Here is a 19,541-nt window from a genome sequence, read left to right as displayed (position 1 = left end):
TCATTTGATCAAAAATACTATAAAAACAGTAATATTGTAAAATATTATTACAGTGTAAAATATATATATATATTTTAATATACTTTAAAAAGTAATTTATTCCTGTGATGAAAATGCTGAATTTTCAACGCCCATTACTCCAGTCTTCAGTGTCATGTGATCCTTTAGAAATCATTCTAATATATGATTAGCTGCTCAAAAAACAGTTTGTATTATTACCAATGTAGCAAAAAGTTGCTTTGCTAATATATAAAAATAAATAGCATTTATCTGAAATCACTTATTCAGTAAAGATCCGTTAAATTGTTCAAAAAAGTATGAATTTGTTTAAAATCTTACTGACCCCAAACTTTTAAATGGCACAAAATTATTTGGTAAATTTAAAGGTCTTTGCCTGAGTGCTGGAGGACCCCAGAGATTTGTCCGAGGACCCGGAACCGAAGTTCAGTCCATAACCGAACCTTGTTCCTTCTCCAGACCCAGACCCCTGCACATGGAGACTAGACTGATGCAGAGAAGGTCCAAATGAATTGGATGATTGCCCAAACTGTCAAAAGATAAATAAATAAAAAATGGTTTTATAAAATGTGATTAATATTGCATGCTAGCATAAACAGAACATGAAAAATAAATGGGATGCTATGATGATAAAGTCATTGATGCATCAATCTAATATGCTTGACCAGGCTAACAATCTGTCTGTGCAGATGACAGACCTGAGGCCATGTCGTGTGATCTTCGGATGTCCCAGGCTCATGATCCAGCTCTTGCTGCAAGCAGGACTGAGGATGATGATGTTGAACCAGTGAAGGGTTGAGGGACATTTGCAGTGAACAGTCTAAGCAAGAAAAACACTTCTTTCATTAAAAATAACACTTTAGGTACGGCATGTCAAGACAGGTCAACACACAAAAGATGGCGTTATGCTATCCATACCTTTCTGCAGGGAGTTTATTTGTTTCAGATGAGGCCCTCCATGCTCTGAATAAACCATGGAGGAGTTTGAATCTTGTGGGAGGTGCTGCGTTAAGTCCAGGCCGTTGTTGTCGTCAGCTTGCAGCTGGAGCCAAATGGGGTGATTGAACCTGCCGGAGGAGGGCGAAGGTAAAGAGGGAAAGAACTGCAGCGACCCATCTATCTGAGTCTGTATCTGCGATTGGCTCAAGATCTGGCCAGGCAACAAGTGTTGAGGTCGTTTAGTAGGAGAAAAGGATGGAGCCGGCAGGGGTGTTGGCGGTGGGCTAAGAACCAGAGGGAAGGAGAGGTTATGTGAAGGAGGAGTAGAGTTGTTGAAGCCGCTCTGCTCTCCTCCGCCCAGCATTCTGTAGGTGCTACGACTGCAAAACGCCTCGGAGAAAGAATCCAGTTTTTGTTGCTGACGCCCAATTATTTCATAACTCTCTGATGCCTCTTGTTGGTGGCAGTGAGAACTCCAGTCAGTCTCATAAACTCCAGCTTGTGTCTTGTTCCTGTTCAGTCCCATAGAGGACACAGGGGACGTGTTCCCCCAGTAAGCAGCGTTCGCTGATTGATCTATTCCATTCATAGAGCTCCCGGTGCCATTCGTGGCTTCACACGGGACCTCAAACTGGCCGAGGCCACTCATTGATCCTTGTTGGTAAAGGTCGTGGCTTGACCTTTGTCCTTCTGTCTGAGGGCGAAACATGGGAGTGAAGGACAGCGACTCAGGCTCGGGAGATGTATGGTCAGCCATGTGGCGTTTTGCAAATGGCTGCACCCTCGAGTTAAAAGACGCTCATAGCATCTGAAAACTGAAAAGACACACAAAGACAATCAGAAGTCATCAAAACCCTTTCAATCTCACGATCGTTAGTGAGCAAAACCACACAAACAAACACAATAAATGGTTTGTCCTTCCTCTGTAACAATTTGTTTAAAGATAAATATTCACACAGAAATGCGGAAACATTACAGCAAAGATGAAAACGGAGAAACGTCTACAGCTATTGAACGAAAACAAACGGCCTTTGTTCTACGGCTTTTGTTTATCTTTTTACTTTCTCTCTCACCCTTCTTTCTCACTCTGTTTATCTAGTACTCACCAGTGTTGCCATTTCTTTTTCCATAACCTGTTGATTTAGCTTGTGTGCTATCCCTTCATGTCGACCTGTGAGTTGTGTGCGACCCTTGTCTCCAAATAACAAAATTAAAATACTGCCACGTGTGAAAGCAGGTGCTCTCTCTAGCTCTTCCTCACTTGTGCACATTATCAGACTTAAATGTGAAAACACTTTCTCACACATATTTCTTTCACAGGTGCCACCGATCAAAAGGTAGTAAGTCTACGGTTGTCATAGAGTCACTCCCTCCCTTAAAACCCAGAACCGAAAACCACATCCTGAGGAAGCAGTCACGGATCTCCCTCTATCTCTCTCTTTCTATATCTCTCTCCCTCTTCTCTCTTGCTCTCCTCCTTAACCTCTTTTCCTTCTCTGTCTATTTTTATCAGTTCTCCTACAACACAAGGCCGCATACTCACAGTCTCCCATTGATCAACATCTTCTCTCGGTCCAAAGAGGGTCTCATTCATGGTAAACAGACAGACGATAGAGCAAACAGGGCTGAATCCGGACTAACAGATTTTTTTAACAATTAACAAAAGCTCTAGGATGAAAGTGTGTTGTCTTCAAAGATGCTGGCAAGTTATGAGACTTTTTGGGCTTATTGTGCTTGCGGCTCAGAGTGTTATCTTGAGATTCGCATCTGTTGTGGTTAGTGACTTGAGTGTAAAGAACGTAAGAGTCGTCAAACTGGCAGGTAAGGCGTGGGTGTGCGTGTAAGTGTATATGACATTAGTGAGAGCAAAGCTTCCTGTCGTGTGCGTGTGTGTGTCAGTCACAAGAACAAGTTTGTGCATTATTTTGTATTTGTATGTGTTTGAACGGCTGTGTTTTTGTTAATGTTATGTGGTGTGTTAAATTATGAACTTTGAGATTTTGTGCATGCATATATGTGTGTGTTAATGTGTGATTTATTATTTTTTTTCTGTGCATGTGTTTGCGTGGGTGAACTGTGTTTACGCCAGTGAGAATCTGTTGTTGCTCAAAATCATGTGACGGGAAGTTGACCACGAAACAACGACAGAACAGGAAGTGGACAAGGGAAACCTCCGTACACCCCGCCTCCGCTCTCTCGCTCTCTTTCTGCAAGTGTATCCCTCTTATACCCACAATATAAAATCGTTTCCATTCCGCATACATTTTCTCTACACCCCTTTTTCCACCCACACGTAGTGTTTCCCTCTCTTTTCTTTCTTTTTCTCATCATTTTAACTGTTAATTCTTAGGTAACAGCAGTTCAGCATAACCATGCATTTTTATTTTGAATGACAGGTCTATACTATAGGTCCACCCACTCTGTCTCTCTGTGTCGTATCTCGGTCAGAGGCATTAAACTTTGAGAGACTGTGAATCTGGACGGCCCCCGCACAGTTTGTAGGTTTGGCTGATGAGGGCGTTGTTAATTCAGTGGTGAGTACAGTATGAATGTACCTGCAGAAATCACCTACACAAACCTCACCATTAGCATAATGTGGGTGAAAGAATAAAGGTGTAAGACGATATACCAAGAGAAGATGTATTCCTAGACCAGAGAAATGTAGATTTATCACTCTCGCTGCCCTACTTTTTTAGCATTTGCCTTTTAAAATCAACTTTGTGCAAGTTTATACATTCTAGAACCCAGAGTGTGAGAATTTAGTACTTTAAATACCAGCTTTGTTCCATGAAATGTTCAATCTTAAATCAATATTGCATACCCAAAAGCTATACGCGATCAGATAATACTGAAGAATGGTGAGCGGGTTAAGGGGGGACAGAAACAACATAGGATATAATTGATGGAAAGAGGAGTGTGGAGGTTGTTTTTCTAGTTTTCTGTCAGATGTGTGAAAGACTGAACAGAGGAGGGGGAAAGCAGCAGAGTGGTTTGGACTTTTTTCCCCTTCTCTCTCTATCATTCTATCAAACTGTTTATCTTATCTTTGAGACAACCTTCATAAGTACATGCAGAGTGATCACAGACAAATGTATCGAAAAATGACGTAGGAATGAAAGGAGAACCTAAAACTGTAGTTGAATGAATCATGAAGTTTAGGTTACAAAAATAAATGAATGTTTATTTTACTGGTGCGGGTTACGGTGCCTAAAACCTGTAGTTTCTAATTAATTTAGGTGCTTATGCATTATTAGTCTGCTCCTGACTGATGCAGAGTGAAATGTGCTGATGATGCATTTTAGGAGGAGTAAGAATTCATTCATTTTTAAGACATCAGCTAAATTAGAGACGGCTAATGCGTTAAGCAAGCTCCCACTGAATTTCAGTACTCAAACTTTCCAGCCAATTACAATTGACAATATGTGGCCAGTTTCATTTCAGGGAAGAGAATAGCTGTAAATACATGATGACATGAAAATCTCTTTTACTGTTGTGTACATTTACTACTGTAGATTCTGTAGCATTGTTTGGTCTTGTAGCATGAATTGCTAATAGTGTGAGGTTCTTCATTTAAACTGTATAAAAGTGTCTGCTAAATTATTAATTAAATATAAATGTACAGTTCTTATGCTTGGCTGCCCATGTCTTCCCAACTCTGTAACGGTGGGCCTTTTTAAGTCATGAAAGTCATACACTATTACAAAAACAAACAATTTCTAGTTTTGCAGTTGTATACAATGTGCTGGTGGCATTTTGTAATAGCTAAAATGTAATGCTAAAATATTTTAAATCAAATATAAATGATAAACACAAAGTGTTTGCATTTTAGTTAGTGAATAAATGACCCAAGTCCGTTGAAAGAGGCAAAATCTGCAACTAAGATTTATTATATTTATGTATTTGCATGATTTATTTATTTATTGCCAGCATTTATTTTCACAGTCCTTTTTTTGGTGCTAAATGTTACTCATTCTCCAGCTGACCCTTACTTAAATTCTGTCAATAAGGCGACTAGTGCATCCGTACAAATAAAAATAAAAAACAGAGCGATTTTGGAGGTTGGGGAGGATTTGTTCAAAAGCTTTTCAAACAAATAAATGAAAAAATATATATAAAATGACAAAGAGGACAAAATCTATACGCATCTCACTGAATCATTGCAGTGTCATCCATATAATGATTATTGATCAGATATTTTACCGATATGATCAAATTGTTGTGTGTTTGTTTATTTGATGGTTTTTTTCATATCTAGCTCAAGACGAAAGATAGCAAATTTAACTAATTCTCCACTGAGAGTCTTTCTGTGTTCTAATGTGTTTGAATCTATAGATGTTTATCGCAAAAAGCTAAACATGAATTCTCATACATGGACATAAGATGCAATCTATCCTCATAACAGCTTTAATAAAATCTTACATTTTCATGTCAATTATATTGTCAATTATATGTATAAGAAAATTAACAAAAAATATCTGATGTGAATATCTGTATTATCTAATGGCATACAGAAAGCTGCTGATGTCAGTTTTTTTTCAAGATTTTGTTCATATTAAACAGGTGCTACTTAGATTAAATATTTTGCCTTTCATAGTCAAATAGTAAAATATATTCATAGTCAAATAACTGCAATGCAACGACTGTTAACTGATGTTTAAGGATCCAAACCTACATACAAGTATATCATTTATTTCTAAATGAAGACATACCATAGACTACTATTCTATATAGAGATAATTAGATTACTATAGATTAAACCAGCTAAAAACATTCTTAAACTAATTTATCTGACACTGTGTGAATATGTGATTCGTGCGTTTACCTAAAATATAAGTCAGTTTACGTAAAGCCAATTCTACACAATTCTACATCAATTTCAGATTCCATTATAAAAATAAAAAAAAGCTAATTTGTTGTTGGAGACTTTGTCATATTCAGTTTAACCCAATACAAAATAATGTCGATCTGAGTTTTAAAATCAACTTAGCGTCCTTACAAAAAGCCCAACACCCATTCAGTACCTGAAAAAAAACATAATACTGCGCCAAGTATTAATTATTCATATTAAAGATACATTTTTGGCCGCAGTTATCAGTATACAGGAAATATGTCCATGGTGAATGCCAACATCCTCACAGAATAGATACAAAACTCTTGCATAGACATAATTAAAAAATTTCAAAAATGGTTAAAGTAACAAACGAGAAACTATTGCAATTCTATTAGTAGATTTCATGTTAAAATCTTTTTTTTTTTCAAGTGTAAAGTATAATCACAGAAATGTGTAGCTAATTATTTATTAAATACACTTTCAGGATTAATCATTGCTTGGATTAGTAGTCTGCAGCACCAAAGTCATAGAGGCGATTGTAGGACATTATCCGTCAAGTGAGTTTAATTTCATAAATAACAATTCTGTTCGCTTATTAGACCCTGCTGAGTGAAGATTGAATGTACAGAAAAGACAGAAGAATCAGACAATACATTATAAAGAGTCCACGTTATGAATAATTTGCATGGTCCACCATCAACAAAAAATAGGTCATTACTAACTGCTGTTTGTGTTAAAGGGAAGAACCATGCACACACTTCCATAATCCATAATCACTGACGCAGCTCTTTAAGGAACTACAATTGCACATAAAAGGCGAATAAAAAATGATCCTCAAAGCAAATGAATAAATCAACGTACCCATTAAAAAAATGGTTTTTGAAAATGACTTACAGAATTAGAAGCTGTGTTTCATTATAGAATTTTTCGTAGTTAGCGCAGAACTAAGAAGAGCTTTTCAAACTCAGATTATACGCAATCCAATTCTGTTTCTCATGAGAATGACTCACAGGGACACATGTCGTCTACAGGTTATCAGAAAATGATCAATATTTTACTTTGTCATTCGCAATGCGAAGTATGTCACAGAAGCCACTATAAAGTAGTCATGGAGCAAGCTATTAATAGTGCTATTAATAGAGCAATAGCTATTAAGTAAAGTATTATCACAGTGTGCATCTCATAAACCAAGTAATGTTCATTAATTAAACATGTCTGTTAGTTAAATGTAAAAAAGTAAAAAAAATTCAATCTACACTGCGATTCTAATGTGTCCTGTATTCTCCAGTCGTTTTCCAAAACTAGGCCTCAACATCAATGAAATCTTTCATGCTACACGCAGATCCATGTTGCTTAGATGAAACTGTTTTTTGCGCAAGTCTGATGCAATACACAATCTTATGACTTTCAAAAACAAGTGAAATGCACCTGCATTGCTTTTCACTCAAGATGTAAAAAACAAGCAAGATGACTGTCAGCACAGCCATATCTGTCTTATAAAACCTTGTTTGCAGAACTGAAATATATGTTCGCATACTTGTAAAACACTAGCTACTAGTCAGTTTTAGCACTCGCTAACTCACTCCACTGTCTGTTTTTGTTGTCTTGTTCATAAACAGAGTAAGATGTCACTCACCTCTCAGTTCTGAAGTCAAGGCCTGCAGGACAGTTGAACTCTACGAGCTACATGCACGTCTGTGTACACGAGTGAATGAAGGAGGGATGCACTGTTAAGGTAAGATAGACGTAGAGTAAGACATTGAGAAGATCTGCGGAGGCGTTAGTGATGGTTAACTTTTTTGGTATGGCAGTCTTCTCTTGGTTCCTCTGATCTTTTGAAGCCATTGTCATTGTGATCCTGGAAACGAGTGAGTGAAAAACATCATACACCGTGGAGGGAGAGAAAAATTGCTCCGACTCAGACCTCAGAGGCAGCTCTCAGTTTGACAAAGCGCCTGTACTTGCCACTACTTCTTTTTATCCCTCTTGTATTTAATTGCTATTTAATGCTGTTAAATGCTGTTTGCGAAAAACAATTCTACCATGTTATATTTTATGGTATTAAGTGCCTTCAACCAGGGGTCCATGAAGGTACTTAATTTGGTAAGGAGAAGATGTTTTTCATTTAAACAACGGTTGACTTTGGCTATCACATGCTAAGAGCAGTTTTTTAGTGCACTGACAATAAAAATAAGTGATTTATTTATAGTCAAAATATTATTTGACATACATTAATAAACCAAAATGCATTTGGAAGCTAGTTTAAAGAGTAAGATTGGCCCTTAAAGGAACAGTTCAACCTTCATGTTGTTCCAAACCAGTATGAGATTCTTTCTTCTGCTGAACACAAAGACATTTTAAAGCAAGTTTTGACTTTTTATGTTTGTACACTGAAAGTTAAAGGGGTTCAAAAACAACACTGACTTGTATAAGACTGTGTTCCACATAAGAAGTCATAGTCTTTGGAGCACACATGAGAGTTAATCATTGACAGAATTTTTATTTTAAAGATGGTTCCCATCTCTACGTGTAGGTGACATATTTCAGTAGGCCATTATTAATGATGAGGTATGAAAATGATTGTTGAAATTGCAGTGCAGCCGCCCTCATTCATTTTAGGGAGAGTCACTATTTCATGCAGAGATTTTGAAGAGTTTGACAAACAACGGTATATATTTGATATCGAAAGTCACACTTTTGCTGAGAATAATATAGTTTGGTGATGATGATGATGATGATGGTAGTGATAATGGAGGGGGTGATGCTTATGAAGAAACGTTTGAGATGAAGATGGGGTTCAAGATAAAAAAGTTTAATGAAGTTTAGTGATGTGAGTAGGCTGGAGCAGTAAAACCGAGAGTCAGGCATGACTGGGCATTGTTCGGTGACAAGTTTCACATCAACAGGGCGAGAGGGGGCGTTGTGTCTTTCTATCTTATTGAGAAGGAGGGAGGAAAAGGAGAGAGAGAAACAGAGCCAGACATGATAAAGCCAGTACACGACATGAAACGGTGAGTGTGGTTCAAAGTTACCAGAAATGTTTCCTGATTTTAAAGGCACTTCAAGTGAACAAGTTGAGTTGATTAAGATAAGTTGCTGTGTGATTTGACTCCATTTTCAGAGTCTCAAAAAACCCGATTCACTGCCGTCAAAAGTTGCCCACAGTCAAAATGAAACTCCCATCCCCACAGAAAAGACACACACAATGACATAGGTACACACAAACACACACACACACAAAGACATGAAGACACGTTTGACAAATACATGTAACACACACACGGGTTTGTGACCACACGCTGTCATCTCAAGAGTGCGACGTCGTGTTTTACCAGAAACACGTCGCTGTCTCCGACGACTCTGAAATATCACTGTACCCCCGCTGACATTCAGATCAACACACACATCCACAAACAGCTGTTATAAAGCCGTCTGAGACAGAATCACAGTATCACAACGACTTACTATGTGCACAAATATTCTAAAAAAATATAAACAAATAATAGTATAATGACCAAACACAACTTGCTTTATTTCGGTTTATAATTTTAGAATTTAGTCAAATTAAGATTACATAATTTCCAATATATACAAAACTTTGGTTATTACTGTGATCCAGTATTGTTCTTTGTAAAATAATACAAAAATGCATTTACATGCATACATAAAATATTTACATTGGCATAGAGGAGTAACATAAAAAATAATAGTTTGAAGCAGTTGTACAAATAAGTGTTTTATAGGCCTACCTCATTTTGTAGCTCTGATATTTACAACAAAAGTGTCACCAAAATGAGTGTCATTGATGGGGAAAAGTTGACATACCATAAAGTTGACAGGCCATGTTTAGATTTTTTAAGCGTAATAAAACTGGAAAGCACAAGCTAACTGGTTCAGTCAGTGCACATTCATGCAGTTGAAATCTTTAAATGCGCTGAAGGTAAAATATGTTACATGTAGAAACTGTTGTTTTGTTCAGTCTTTATCTGAATATCTAATGACCTGCATGTTTTTTCCCTTTTGATTTGAGTATTTGCCAAACATCTTTTAGTTCTCACCAAACATTTTTTATGATATTTTTTATTGATACTATAACTAATTGCTCTTTTATAATGAACAGAAATTAGAAAATGTGTTAATTTAATTTTAAAGGGTTCTGATGGTTTATCACTACCACCTAATTCAATAGATACATTTTGCTCTGCCATTGAAGTTTGTCTGGATTTTGAACTTTTCTGTACTACAAAATGTTTCTTCTGTCTGTGGGTGGACATGCAAATGAACAGCCCTCACCACCACTTATATCTGGGAAAGTTCACAATCAGAATTAGATAAAGATTTCTAAGTCGATCTCTTTCTGTCTCATACACGTTAACACAGAGATTCAAGCCCAGAATATGGCTTATTGCGGAAGACAATATTATATGGGACCTGCAGAAACAGAAGGTAAATAAATGAGAATTATGCACCATTGAAATTACATTAATCAACACCAGACTTTCATTTAAAAAAACAAAAACAAATGGGTCATCAGGTAATATACAAAATTACCAAATCTTGTTGTTATAACTTAAGAGGAACTTTCCCCCATATGCAGTAGTGCACATCCTGAGTAAAAAAAAAAAAAAGAGTGTCTAAAATATTTTAATTACTGTGTATAAATCAAACTTTTTTGATAATGTCATCATGTTACTTATTTTTTAACCGAAGAACTAGATTTATGAATTGTCACGCTGACCCCGTTCTGCATTTAGGTGCTGGAAGAAATGTTACTTTTTACATGCTAAAGTGTGCAGGAAGTAATAGAGTTTTATATAGTACATATCACGATCGCACATGACACACATACACACACCTGTTGACTATAGAGTCTTCCTTTTCCTGCCCTGAGAATTAACGACAAATGGCATAGAGCCAAGACACAAGCGCACAACAATTATATATTGTGTGCATAAAGTCAAGTTTCTTCATTCTAAAATACAGAGGACAAGTAAATATTTATCAGATTTAGTAGTTAAGCTGATTTATTTTTAAGGTGGTTTTATATAAACACGTCTTTGCACTGAAAGCAGACATGGAATACCTTTTTATTCAACTTAGATAAGTGAAGTCCAATTTAATACAGACAATGATTGATAAAAGTTCTTTTAAATCACTTTAAGATTTGAAATATCTAAAATACTTAAACTTGCAAAAAGACACTATTTTATGAGACCTCAGAGAAAATCAAACAGCTCTGAGACGATATGTGAGGATCTGCAAATATGAGTCTAACCATCATAAGGATAAGACAACAGAACAGTCTGTTTGGGCCTAAGCTGAAACTTCTCTGAGGAGACCATGCTATCCACGGCTAGATTCGCAGTATCTGTGGTGAGGCAACCCTGAGCTTGTGTCGGCAGGTCGCTAAAAGTGAGGTTCATGTTTACAGGGGCATTTCCCCAGTTCATGCCAGTAAGGAAGCATTCGCTCTGATCCCAGAGGCGGACAAATGCTAATGAAGTGGGTGAACTGCAAAGGCTGACATACTCTCCATGCAAAAGCAATCGTTCTTTTCCCCTCAGATGAGTGAGTGGTTTGAAGAAGTTACGAAGCGTGATATGTTCCTCCTGCAGAGTCTGAATGAGTGGAAGACGGAGAGAGCAAGATGCAGGGTGCTGGATTTAAATTTGTAATTAGTACAGTGATGAGATCATATCTACTTGTTATGAATAGTCAGGTGAATAATCAGAATGTACTTTTGCTGTTGCATTCGTCTCTGCTGCTGGGTATTCCATGTCCCACATTATTTGAGGTTTTTCCTGTAAAGGAGGAATCTTAAGTCATCAGTTTTATAGAAATAAGCTGGTAACATCGCTAAATATAAATATAAGAATAAGGCCTCAAAGCTACTCGCTTCTAATGCTTTTAGTTACTCAAGCTTGATTTTATGCATTGGGAAATGTGTCAGATGGCAATTCATAACACATCGCAAGTGGCTATATAGCACATTTACAACTACAAAGTTTATGACTTTTTACAAAGTCATAGCAGAGCAGCAATAGGTTGAAGACTAAGTATTATTATACCTACCTGAATATAGCACATCTGGCTTAAAGGCAATGGCTTGATTTTTATTTTTTTATTTATTCTTTTCTATGACCTGGTTTAAGCATCTCTTGAAACAGACTAAACTTAAATACATATTATCAATAGAAGTCTTTAAGAACTAAATCAAGAATGGATTTTAAATTCCAATTCAAAAAACTTTCAAAAGAATATTCACATGACAAATCCTAGAATGAATGTTTAAAAATATTTGAAGTTGACATAAATTGAAAATTTCTAAATGCATGTTATTAATGCAACTATGAACAATTACCTGTGTTTTTTTGGTTTTGTAATTCTTTAGTCACAACATAAAAGAAAACACCAGCTACTTCCTTTTTCATTGCAATATTAGAAAATGTAGTATTCTTTGGCCTGAAATATGAACAGACAGACAGACAAAAAAAAAACCGATAGATATGAAAATTTGCATATGAATTTGCATATGAAAATATGTAGCTGATATATTTCATCATATTAAATTAACTATTGTTTTTGTGAACCAAGTTACCAGAATGCATGTTATGTGTTGAATTTCTAAGTTTAGTAAGCTAAATTCTCCTCCAGTCTTTTTTAATTCAGTCAATTCAATTCAAATTCAAACTAATGAATTTAAAGGGAGCCAAATGCAATTTAATTCTGAATTTTGCAACCAAACACTGATTCAGCTACCCATTTATTTATGCTCTGCTCACCCCAGCCTTCAGTCCGACCTCATCTCCAGCGCTGAACACAGGTGTACCCGGGGGGGTGACCAGCAGCATTTGATAGAGCCTTACAGGCACTGCTGGAGTTCTGGAGGCATGAGAACCCAGAGTCTGTCCACTCAGACTCCAGCCCAAACTCGTCTGCAGGTTCATCATGAAAGAAACCAGTGACAGATCCTATTAGAGCTCTGAAAGTCATGAGGAGAAAGAGAGAGGTTCTGATAAAAAGGTGAAAGCTGAAAAAATAATTGGTTCTTGAAAACTCAAGAAAACAGAAAGTGGAAAGACACTGGGCCCAAGTAGAGTGAGCAAACAGCAGTGCTCAATACCCCATCTGGCCAGCAGGTGTAAAAAAATCAGGAGAATATCACTATTTAGATAACAGACACATACACTTTTATGTTCTGGTCACCTTGGTAGAATATAGCTTGTATAGATGACCAGGAATGTTTTCATGTTGTCTCCCAGGTCACCAAACCCTTTTTTCAACCAGTATGTACATGCTTCCTAAAATAAATTTTATTATATATATATAGATATATATATTTACACTTCTGTATATATGTAATTCTAATACCTTACATCTGCTGTTTTTCTAAGATAGGAGATAGGATCTTACTTGTTTGGCTCTTTAATGCTTCCTTTCTCAACTATCTTTTCATCTACCCATATTCACTGTCCACAAAAATAGGCCTGCCTTTACGATTTCCACTTTCTTATAGGCACTTAGTCTGATTTTCTCAGCAACAGCTTTAACGTTGTTGAACCAGAATGAAGCATTTTCATAGTTGGGTGTTAAAATCAGCACTATTGAGATATCTGAAAAAGACAGAGCAACAAACACAAAGAGAAAGAGAGAGAGAGAGATGAAGAGAGAGAGAGAGAGAGAGAGAGAGAGAGAGAGAGAGAGAGAGAGAAGGAAAGAGGAAGGGGTGGGGAAATACAATGATGTTTTATATGTTAACACATGCTTAATATTTGTATTGTAGTATTAATCTCATTTAATTTCCATTTATGAAATTCCTCATCTGCTTAAAAAAAAAAAAAAACTTCGGGACACTCTTTTGGCTAATGTCTTTCCTTAATTAAAAATAATAAACTCAGTCTCTACAGAGATCAAAGTTGAAACTCCTAATTCTCTACTTCAGACTTTGAATAATATTATACATATAGAGATCTGTTTTGGATGTAGACATGGATGATAATTACAATGTACAGCCCTTTGACATGTTAGCAAGTCTTATAAGGTATACCAGGGTCAAAGGTCACTCTTCTTCTTTTTTTTTTGCTTGGCTCAGCAAAGATTCCATTCTCAGTGCCTACTTCAGGTTTAAATGAAACCAGATTTAATTTATCCAGCTGGTATTCTTGCACAGTGTGTACTGGACCCAGAACAAGGCCCTTCACCTTCATCTGGGTCATATAGTTCAGCTTTTCCTCCACTCCTACAGAGAATGAGAGAAAGAGAAGTTACTTTTTATATAGTGTTGATATATAAGAATTAAAAAAGTTAAACAAATGTTTTGCTACTGAATGCTTGTATTAGTATGTGCAGTTTGCAGTACTGATTAAAATAAAAAAAATCTAAAATGGTTTTATAATTGTTATTCAAATAACAAACTGGTGTGGACAGAAAAAAAATCACATTTACCTTTCAGTCCATTTTCAGAGAAGGCGTTAATGTCAGATATTTGGTACAGAGGACCTTCATTCCACCAGTCCATCTCAGGAAACTGTTTACAGCGCGGGGCCTGTACTATGAAGACTATTGCTCCTGCTAACACGCCAGTCCATCAGAGCCATAATAAAACCTGTAGAAAATATGCAAATTTATATCAGAGAGACAGACTGTCAAATGTTTCATTTGAATTTCATAATCCTCATGTAGGTTGCCTACACAGATGTACTGGTGATTTTAATTAACTCGTCTTTGGAGAAGCCAGTATACTTCACTCCAGCATTCTCTGGGACAGTGACCTTTACGCAGCCAATTTTTATTTTTTTCTCAGGTTATTAGCAGTTTTTCCTGATCCACCTCCTTAAGTTCTACACCCTTCATTTGCTCTCTTTATCACTTTAAGGACAGCGTTTTAAATATACTGGATTAAAACAGATGAAAATTGAAAAGGATTAACAAAAACAAAAAAACAAAAAAAAAACTAGTCAACAGATTCATTACATCATAATAAAATAAGGTTTATTGTTTATATATATATATATATATATATATATATATATATAGAGAGAGAGAGAGAGAGAGAGAGAGAGAGAGAGAGAGAGAGTCAGCCATTATTTAAATTTTTTTAAATAAAAAAAAACTTTTTATGTTCATGGCATTTATTAGATAGTTATTAATTATAGGTTACCATAAATGTTTTATAATAAAGAGACCACAAAAATCTTTTTATTTATTATTATTTTAAACAGTACAAAGAGGCAACAAAGAGTGATTGTAAACCTAGTAAGGTTTAATTTTTTAGACAAAATTAAAGTGAAGTGACCTATGGCCAAGTATGCCCCAGAATGTCCATTGAAAAGCATTTTTGTAATATATACAATGACTGTAGAATACATACTAAGTCACAGAATAACCACCAAGTCACAGAAACCTATTCTCACAAATACTTGCTTTCAGTGTGCTTAACACCCAAGATAGAAGCAGACGCAGAGCTGTATTTTTATCCTGTCACAGGAAGGTGAAACCAACACAACTGTAAAGTTCTTAAAATATTCTCAAAGACACATCTTCCCTGCATGCTATTCTGTCTTCTTCTGTCAGTTTAAGATGAACAATACCATCTAAGGGGAAGAGGAAGAGTCTGAGGAGTGTGGTTTGTTTTCTCTGTGCTCCCTAAGGTCACAAAACGCTGGACTTTTGGTAGTTCCAATGATAGCAAAGTCCACTAAAGGAGCTTTTTGGCATTTGGCTCCCAAACTCTGGAATAGTCTTCCTGATAATGTTCGGGGTTCAAACACACTCTCTCAGTTTAAATCTAGATTAAAAACACATCTCTTTCACCAAGCGTTCAAATAATGCATCTCATAATTTGTGACTGCAGTTATAACTGATCAAAAGCACATTATTATTCTTTAGCTTGGGTTAAACTATTTAATTTTTGGAACAGCAGCTCCACTAATTATGTCTCTATTTGTTTTTCTGTTTAACCAGGATTTACACAAGCTCCAGTCTGGATCCAGAACACCTGAGAAGAGATGATGTCAATAATGCTGTTAATACTGTTCATCGTCTGTTTGATGACTTCTATATCTTTAATAGATTCTTCTGTACATTCAGTCACCTCTGATAATATACTGCTAAATATTGTAGAAACTAAATTTTCTGTATAATTGCTTTGCAATGATTTGTTTTGTAAAAAGCGCTATACAAATAAACTTGAACTGAATTGAATTGAATTGCTCTGCGTGAGGTCCTGGGGTTCACAGATGCCCTGCAGGGGTCTGGGTGGACCTTCCTAAGCCTGACTGATCCTGCTCTACAGAAAAAGACAGACCTCAAGCAGATGGTTTTATTTATTTTTTCCCCAAGTGTGTTTATTTTTACTGTTGTAGGCTTGAGGAGCCAGTAGGATTTTGTTGTTTGAGAAGATGCAGAATTGCCCTTCATTGCAATCCTGGCCACTAGTTTTCTGTAAAGTATGTATGAACTGTGTATGTGAATAATGTCTTTTTGGAGACAATTTTGTTCCTCACAGAACTTTTCACTAGACAGTTTTTTTTCTTAGTGTGATGAACTTTTTCTACAAAATATAATTTTTTGTGCATTGAAAAGTTTCCATAGATGTTAAAGGATCTTCATGGAACCATCAATGAAAATAATGCACCTTTATTTGTATGAGGGTTGTATGAATTACAATGCAGTTTATAGTGACACTTTGTTTTTAACTATTTTATCTGATACATGTGTGTTGGCTACAACAATTCTTTTGTTTAAAAACACAAGTAAAGTAAATAACAAAAATTTACAAAATAGACAAAATACAGTATGCTATAAAGTTTTCCATGTAGATATTACACATACAAGACAGCACATGTGCTTATAAATTATTGTACAGATAATTATTGTTAAAGAAAATAGGCTTTTGGGTTTATATAATATGACGGTATAACAATTATTATGGGCTTTTTAGGCAAATCACATTAATTTATTTGCATTGTTAAAAACGTTGCTGATTTGTAAAAACAAGGTTAAACGTTTATAAACTTTCTTAGTTAATGTGAAAAATTTAATTATGGGCTTGCATGTTGAGGACATAAAGTGCCCTCTAGTGGCAGTTTGTGAATGGACTCGATCCTTTCCACCATCTTTTGTGAGAAACGTGACACATTTCTTCGCGATTCATGGATGAATAAGGAGCAAGGTTTATTTAAAATAGAAATTAGAACAATATAATTTATAGAACAATGTAAATCTATATAATGCAAGTCTTGTGATTGATTGAATGATTCGTTTTTATTGATTTAATACTTGTTGCAGAATAAAAGTACTAATTTCTTTCCAAAAAACTAAACAAATAAAATAAAATAGTCACCCCCCTTCATTTGAATGACAATGTCATTTTGTGTTAAATGTTTGCATGCACAGAATATTCTTTTTGCATATTATATTATATTTTGTAGATTTTATTAACTGTTTTTAAAGAAAAAGTCTGGTATTTAGCTATTTTAACACTTAACATGTTAAAATGTTTCTCTTAAATTATGTTTAGGAATTGTGTCCTAAAACAACAATGTAAATTAATTCAAGAGCGAACCATTTTCGTTTGATATACTGTAAGCATTGACTGCACCAGTGTAAGAAAGTGGATCCAGTTTCACACAAAACACAAAACATAATTTTAGTAGCCATTTCATTTTTTATTATATCTTTAGATCTACATGTCTCTGTGTGGAGATCAACTTCTATCCTATGCATAAACTGTAACAGCTCTTTCTCATAGATTAGTCTTTCCAAACCTGTGCACAGTGTTGAAATTCATCCGAGACATAAAGGACTGTCTGTGTCCGTGTGGCTAGCCAGGAAAAGCATAAGACAACAGAACACCCTGTTTCGGCCCAAGCTCTAACTTCTCTACTGACACTGTACTACCCACAGCTAGATTCTCTGTATCTGTGGAAGCACAGACTCGAGCCTCAGCAGGCAGGTCGCTATTGGTCAGGGTCATGGTAAGAGGGTCACTTCCCCAATTTAAGGCTACCAGGAAGCGTTCGCTCTGGTCCCAAAGGCGGAGAAATGCTAATGAGGTGGATGAACTGTAAAGGCTGACATATTCTCCATGCAGAAGTGATCGCTCTTTTACTTTCAGATCACTGAGTGTTTTAAAGAAGTCTCGCACTGCAATACGTTCCTCTTGTACAGTCTGAGTCAAAAGAAACAGAGTGTGTTTTTAAAATGTGTGCTATGTATAGCAATGTGAAAATGTGATAATTAAAATCTACCTTTGCTGTTGCATTGTCATCTTCTGCATGACTTTCAAGTTCCCACATTTCTTCAGGTTTCTCCTGTATAAGTGTAATTATGTCAAGTTTGATCAAAATCTTAATTTTCATTTTAATTTACAAGACAGGATGCTCTGCTCACCCCAGCCTTCAGTCCGACCTCATCTCCAGCGCTGAACACAGGTGTACCCGGGAGGGTGAACAGCAGCATTTGATAGAGCCTTACAGGCACTGCTGGAGTTCTGGAGGCAAGAGAACCCAGAGTCCGTCCACTCAGACTCCAGCCCAAACTCGTCTGCAGGTGACTGGAGTAGAGTAACTGTATTTCCTTGGCCTGTCTTTCACCGGGCTCCGCCAGATCAGGCAGTCCAGTCAAGAGCAGGTCAACACTCAACCGATTCAGCAGATGAGATATGTCATCCACGGAGAGACCGGTGACTGATCCCATCAGAGCTCTGAAAGTCATGGGGAGAAAGAAATGGAGACATCTGAGTACCCTGAAGTCAAGATCTGTCTGTGTACCCTTTGTTTTCACTAGCTGTGATCAGCACCCAAATTTGGCCACCAGGTGTCTCGGTTCTACTAAACAAATGTCCTCCTTACAAATTCCAATAACTACCAAACTTCAAAAACTTCCACCTCATACCGTTTTTTGGTCCCATCTGTTTTGTTGAATGTGTCTTGAACAGATTGCCAGGCTTCTGTGAAGTTGTTCAGATGAGATATGAAGATGCCGTCCACCCCCATATTCAGCCAGTATATGCAGTCTTCCTATAATAAAAACAGAGAATGGAACAAATAAATCTGTTTATTTGGCTAAGCATTGATTAATAAAATATTGTTATATTAATTACATTACTCATAATACAACCCGAATTCCGGAAAAGTTGGGACGTTTTTTAAATTTTAATAAAATGAAAACTAAAGGAATTTCAAATCACTATATAAGCCAATATTTTATTCACAATAGAACATAGATAACGTAGCAAATGTTTAAACTGAGAAATTTTACACTTTTATCCACTTAATTAGCTCATTTAAAATTTAATGCCTGCTACAGGTCTCAAAAAAGTTGGCACGGGGGCAACAAATGGCTAAAAAAGCAAGCAGTTTTGAAAAGATTCAGCTGGGAGAACATCTAGTGATTAATTAAGTTAATTGATATCAGGTCTGTAACATGATTAGCTATAAAAGCTTTGTCTTAGAGAAGCAGAGTCTCTCAGAAGTAAAGATGGGCAGAGGCTCTCCAATCTGTGAAAGACTGCGTAAAAAAATTGTGGAAAACTTTAAAAACAATGTTCCTCAACGTCAAATTGCAAAGGCTTTGCAAATCTCATCATCTACAGTGCATAACATCATCAAAAGATTCAGAGAAACTGGAGAAATCTCTGTGCGTAAGGGACAAGGCCGGAGACCTTTATTGGATGCCCATGGTCTTCGGTTTCTCAGACGACACTGCATCACTCATCGGCATGATTGTGTCAATGACATTACTAAATGGG

At 36.3% G+C, this 19,541-nt stretch overlaps 4 protein-coding genes across 8 annotated transcripts in view; all 4 read right to left on the bottom strand.

Moving 5' to 3' along the window:
- Positions 1-352: 352 nt before the first annotated feature.
- Positions 353-7,679, bottom strand: LOC132096837 (uncharacterized). Of its 3 annotated transcripts, none has more exons than XM_059502481.1 (4): positions 7,425-7,679; positions 937-1,772; positions 717-838; positions 353-547 (listed from the first exon to the last, which is right to left on the bottom strand). In XM_059502481.1, exons 2-4 carry the CDS (start codon positions 1,712-1,714, stop codon positions 368-370), a joined length of 1,080 nt encoding a protein of 359 aa, XP_059358464.1. In that variant the 5' UTR covers positions 1,715-1,772; positions 7,425-7,679; the 3' UTR covers positions 353-367. The 3 variants fall into 3 exon arrangements, with proteins under 3 accessions (XP_059358464.1, XP_059358471.1, XP_059358479.1); XM_059502488.1 differs by lacking the exon at positions 7,425-7,679 and adding an exon at positions 2,501-4,115; XM_059502496.1 differs by lacking the exon at positions 7,425-7,679 and adding an exon at positions 2,064-2,327.
- Positions 7,680-11,526: 3,847 nt separating this feature from the next.
- Positions 11,527-14,384, bottom strand: LOC132096825 (4F2 cell-surface antigen heavy chain-like). 2 transcript variants are annotated; one of them, XR_009422624.1, is made up of 6 exons: positions 14,234-14,384; positions 13,836-14,027; positions 13,202-13,401; positions 12,995-13,089; positions 12,571-12,770; positions 11,527-11,589 (listed from the first exon to the last, which is right to left on the bottom strand). XR_009422624.1 is itself a non-coding variant. In XM_059502465.1 (2 exons), exons 1-2 carry the CDS (start codon positions 14,304-14,306, stop codon positions 13,813-13,815), a joined length of 288 nt encoding a protein of 95 aa, XP_059358448.1. In that variant the 5' UTR covers positions 14,307-14,384; the 3' UTR covers positions 13,789-13,812. The 2 variants fall into 2 exon arrangements, 1 of the variants encoding a protein (XP_059358448.1); XM_059502465.1 differs by lacking the exons at positions 11,527-11,589; positions 12,571-12,770; positions 12,995-13,089; positions 13,202-13,401 and having other exon boundaries at positions 13,789-14,027.
- A 160-nt stretch (positions 14,385-14,544) lies between these two features.
- The window catches only part of LOC132096817 (cytidine deaminase-like), a 13,043-nt gene continuing 8,046 nt past the window's right edge, over positions 14,545-19,541 (bottom strand). The window contains exon 5 of the mRNA XM_059502454.1: positions 14,545-14,681. The gene's annotated coding sequence lies outside the window, so the exon portion shown is untranslated. The remainder of the gene's footprint in view (positions 14,682-19,541) is intronic.
- The window catches only part of LOC132096807 (4F2 cell-surface antigen heavy chain-like), a 6,891-nt gene continuing 4,779 nt past the window's right edge, over positions 17,430-19,541 (bottom strand). For both annotated transcript variants that reach the window (XM_059502422.1, XM_059502430.1), the window contains exons 6-9: positions 18,686-18,810; positions 18,182-18,494; positions 18,040-18,102; positions 17,430-17,960 (exon numbers count right to left, since the gene is read on the bottom strand). In XM_059502422.1, the coding sequence (XP_059358405.1) occupies positions 17,613-17,960; positions 18,040-18,102; positions 18,182-18,494; positions 18,686-18,810 (849 nt within the window). In that variant the 3' untranslated portion in view covers positions 17,430-17,612. The remainder of the gene's footprint in view (positions 17,961-18,039; positions 18,103-18,181; positions 18,495-18,685; positions 18,811-19,541) is intronic.

This window comes from Carassius carassius, chromosome 2, assembly GCF_963082965.1.
Source record: "Carassius carassius chromosome 2, fCarCar2.1, whole genome shotgun sequence".
NCBI classification, from domain to species: Eukaryota; Metazoa; Chordata; class Actinopteri; order Cypriniformes; family Cyprinidae; genus Carassius; species Carassius carassius.
This window is presented reverse-complemented; position numbering and strand designations above follow the sequence as displayed.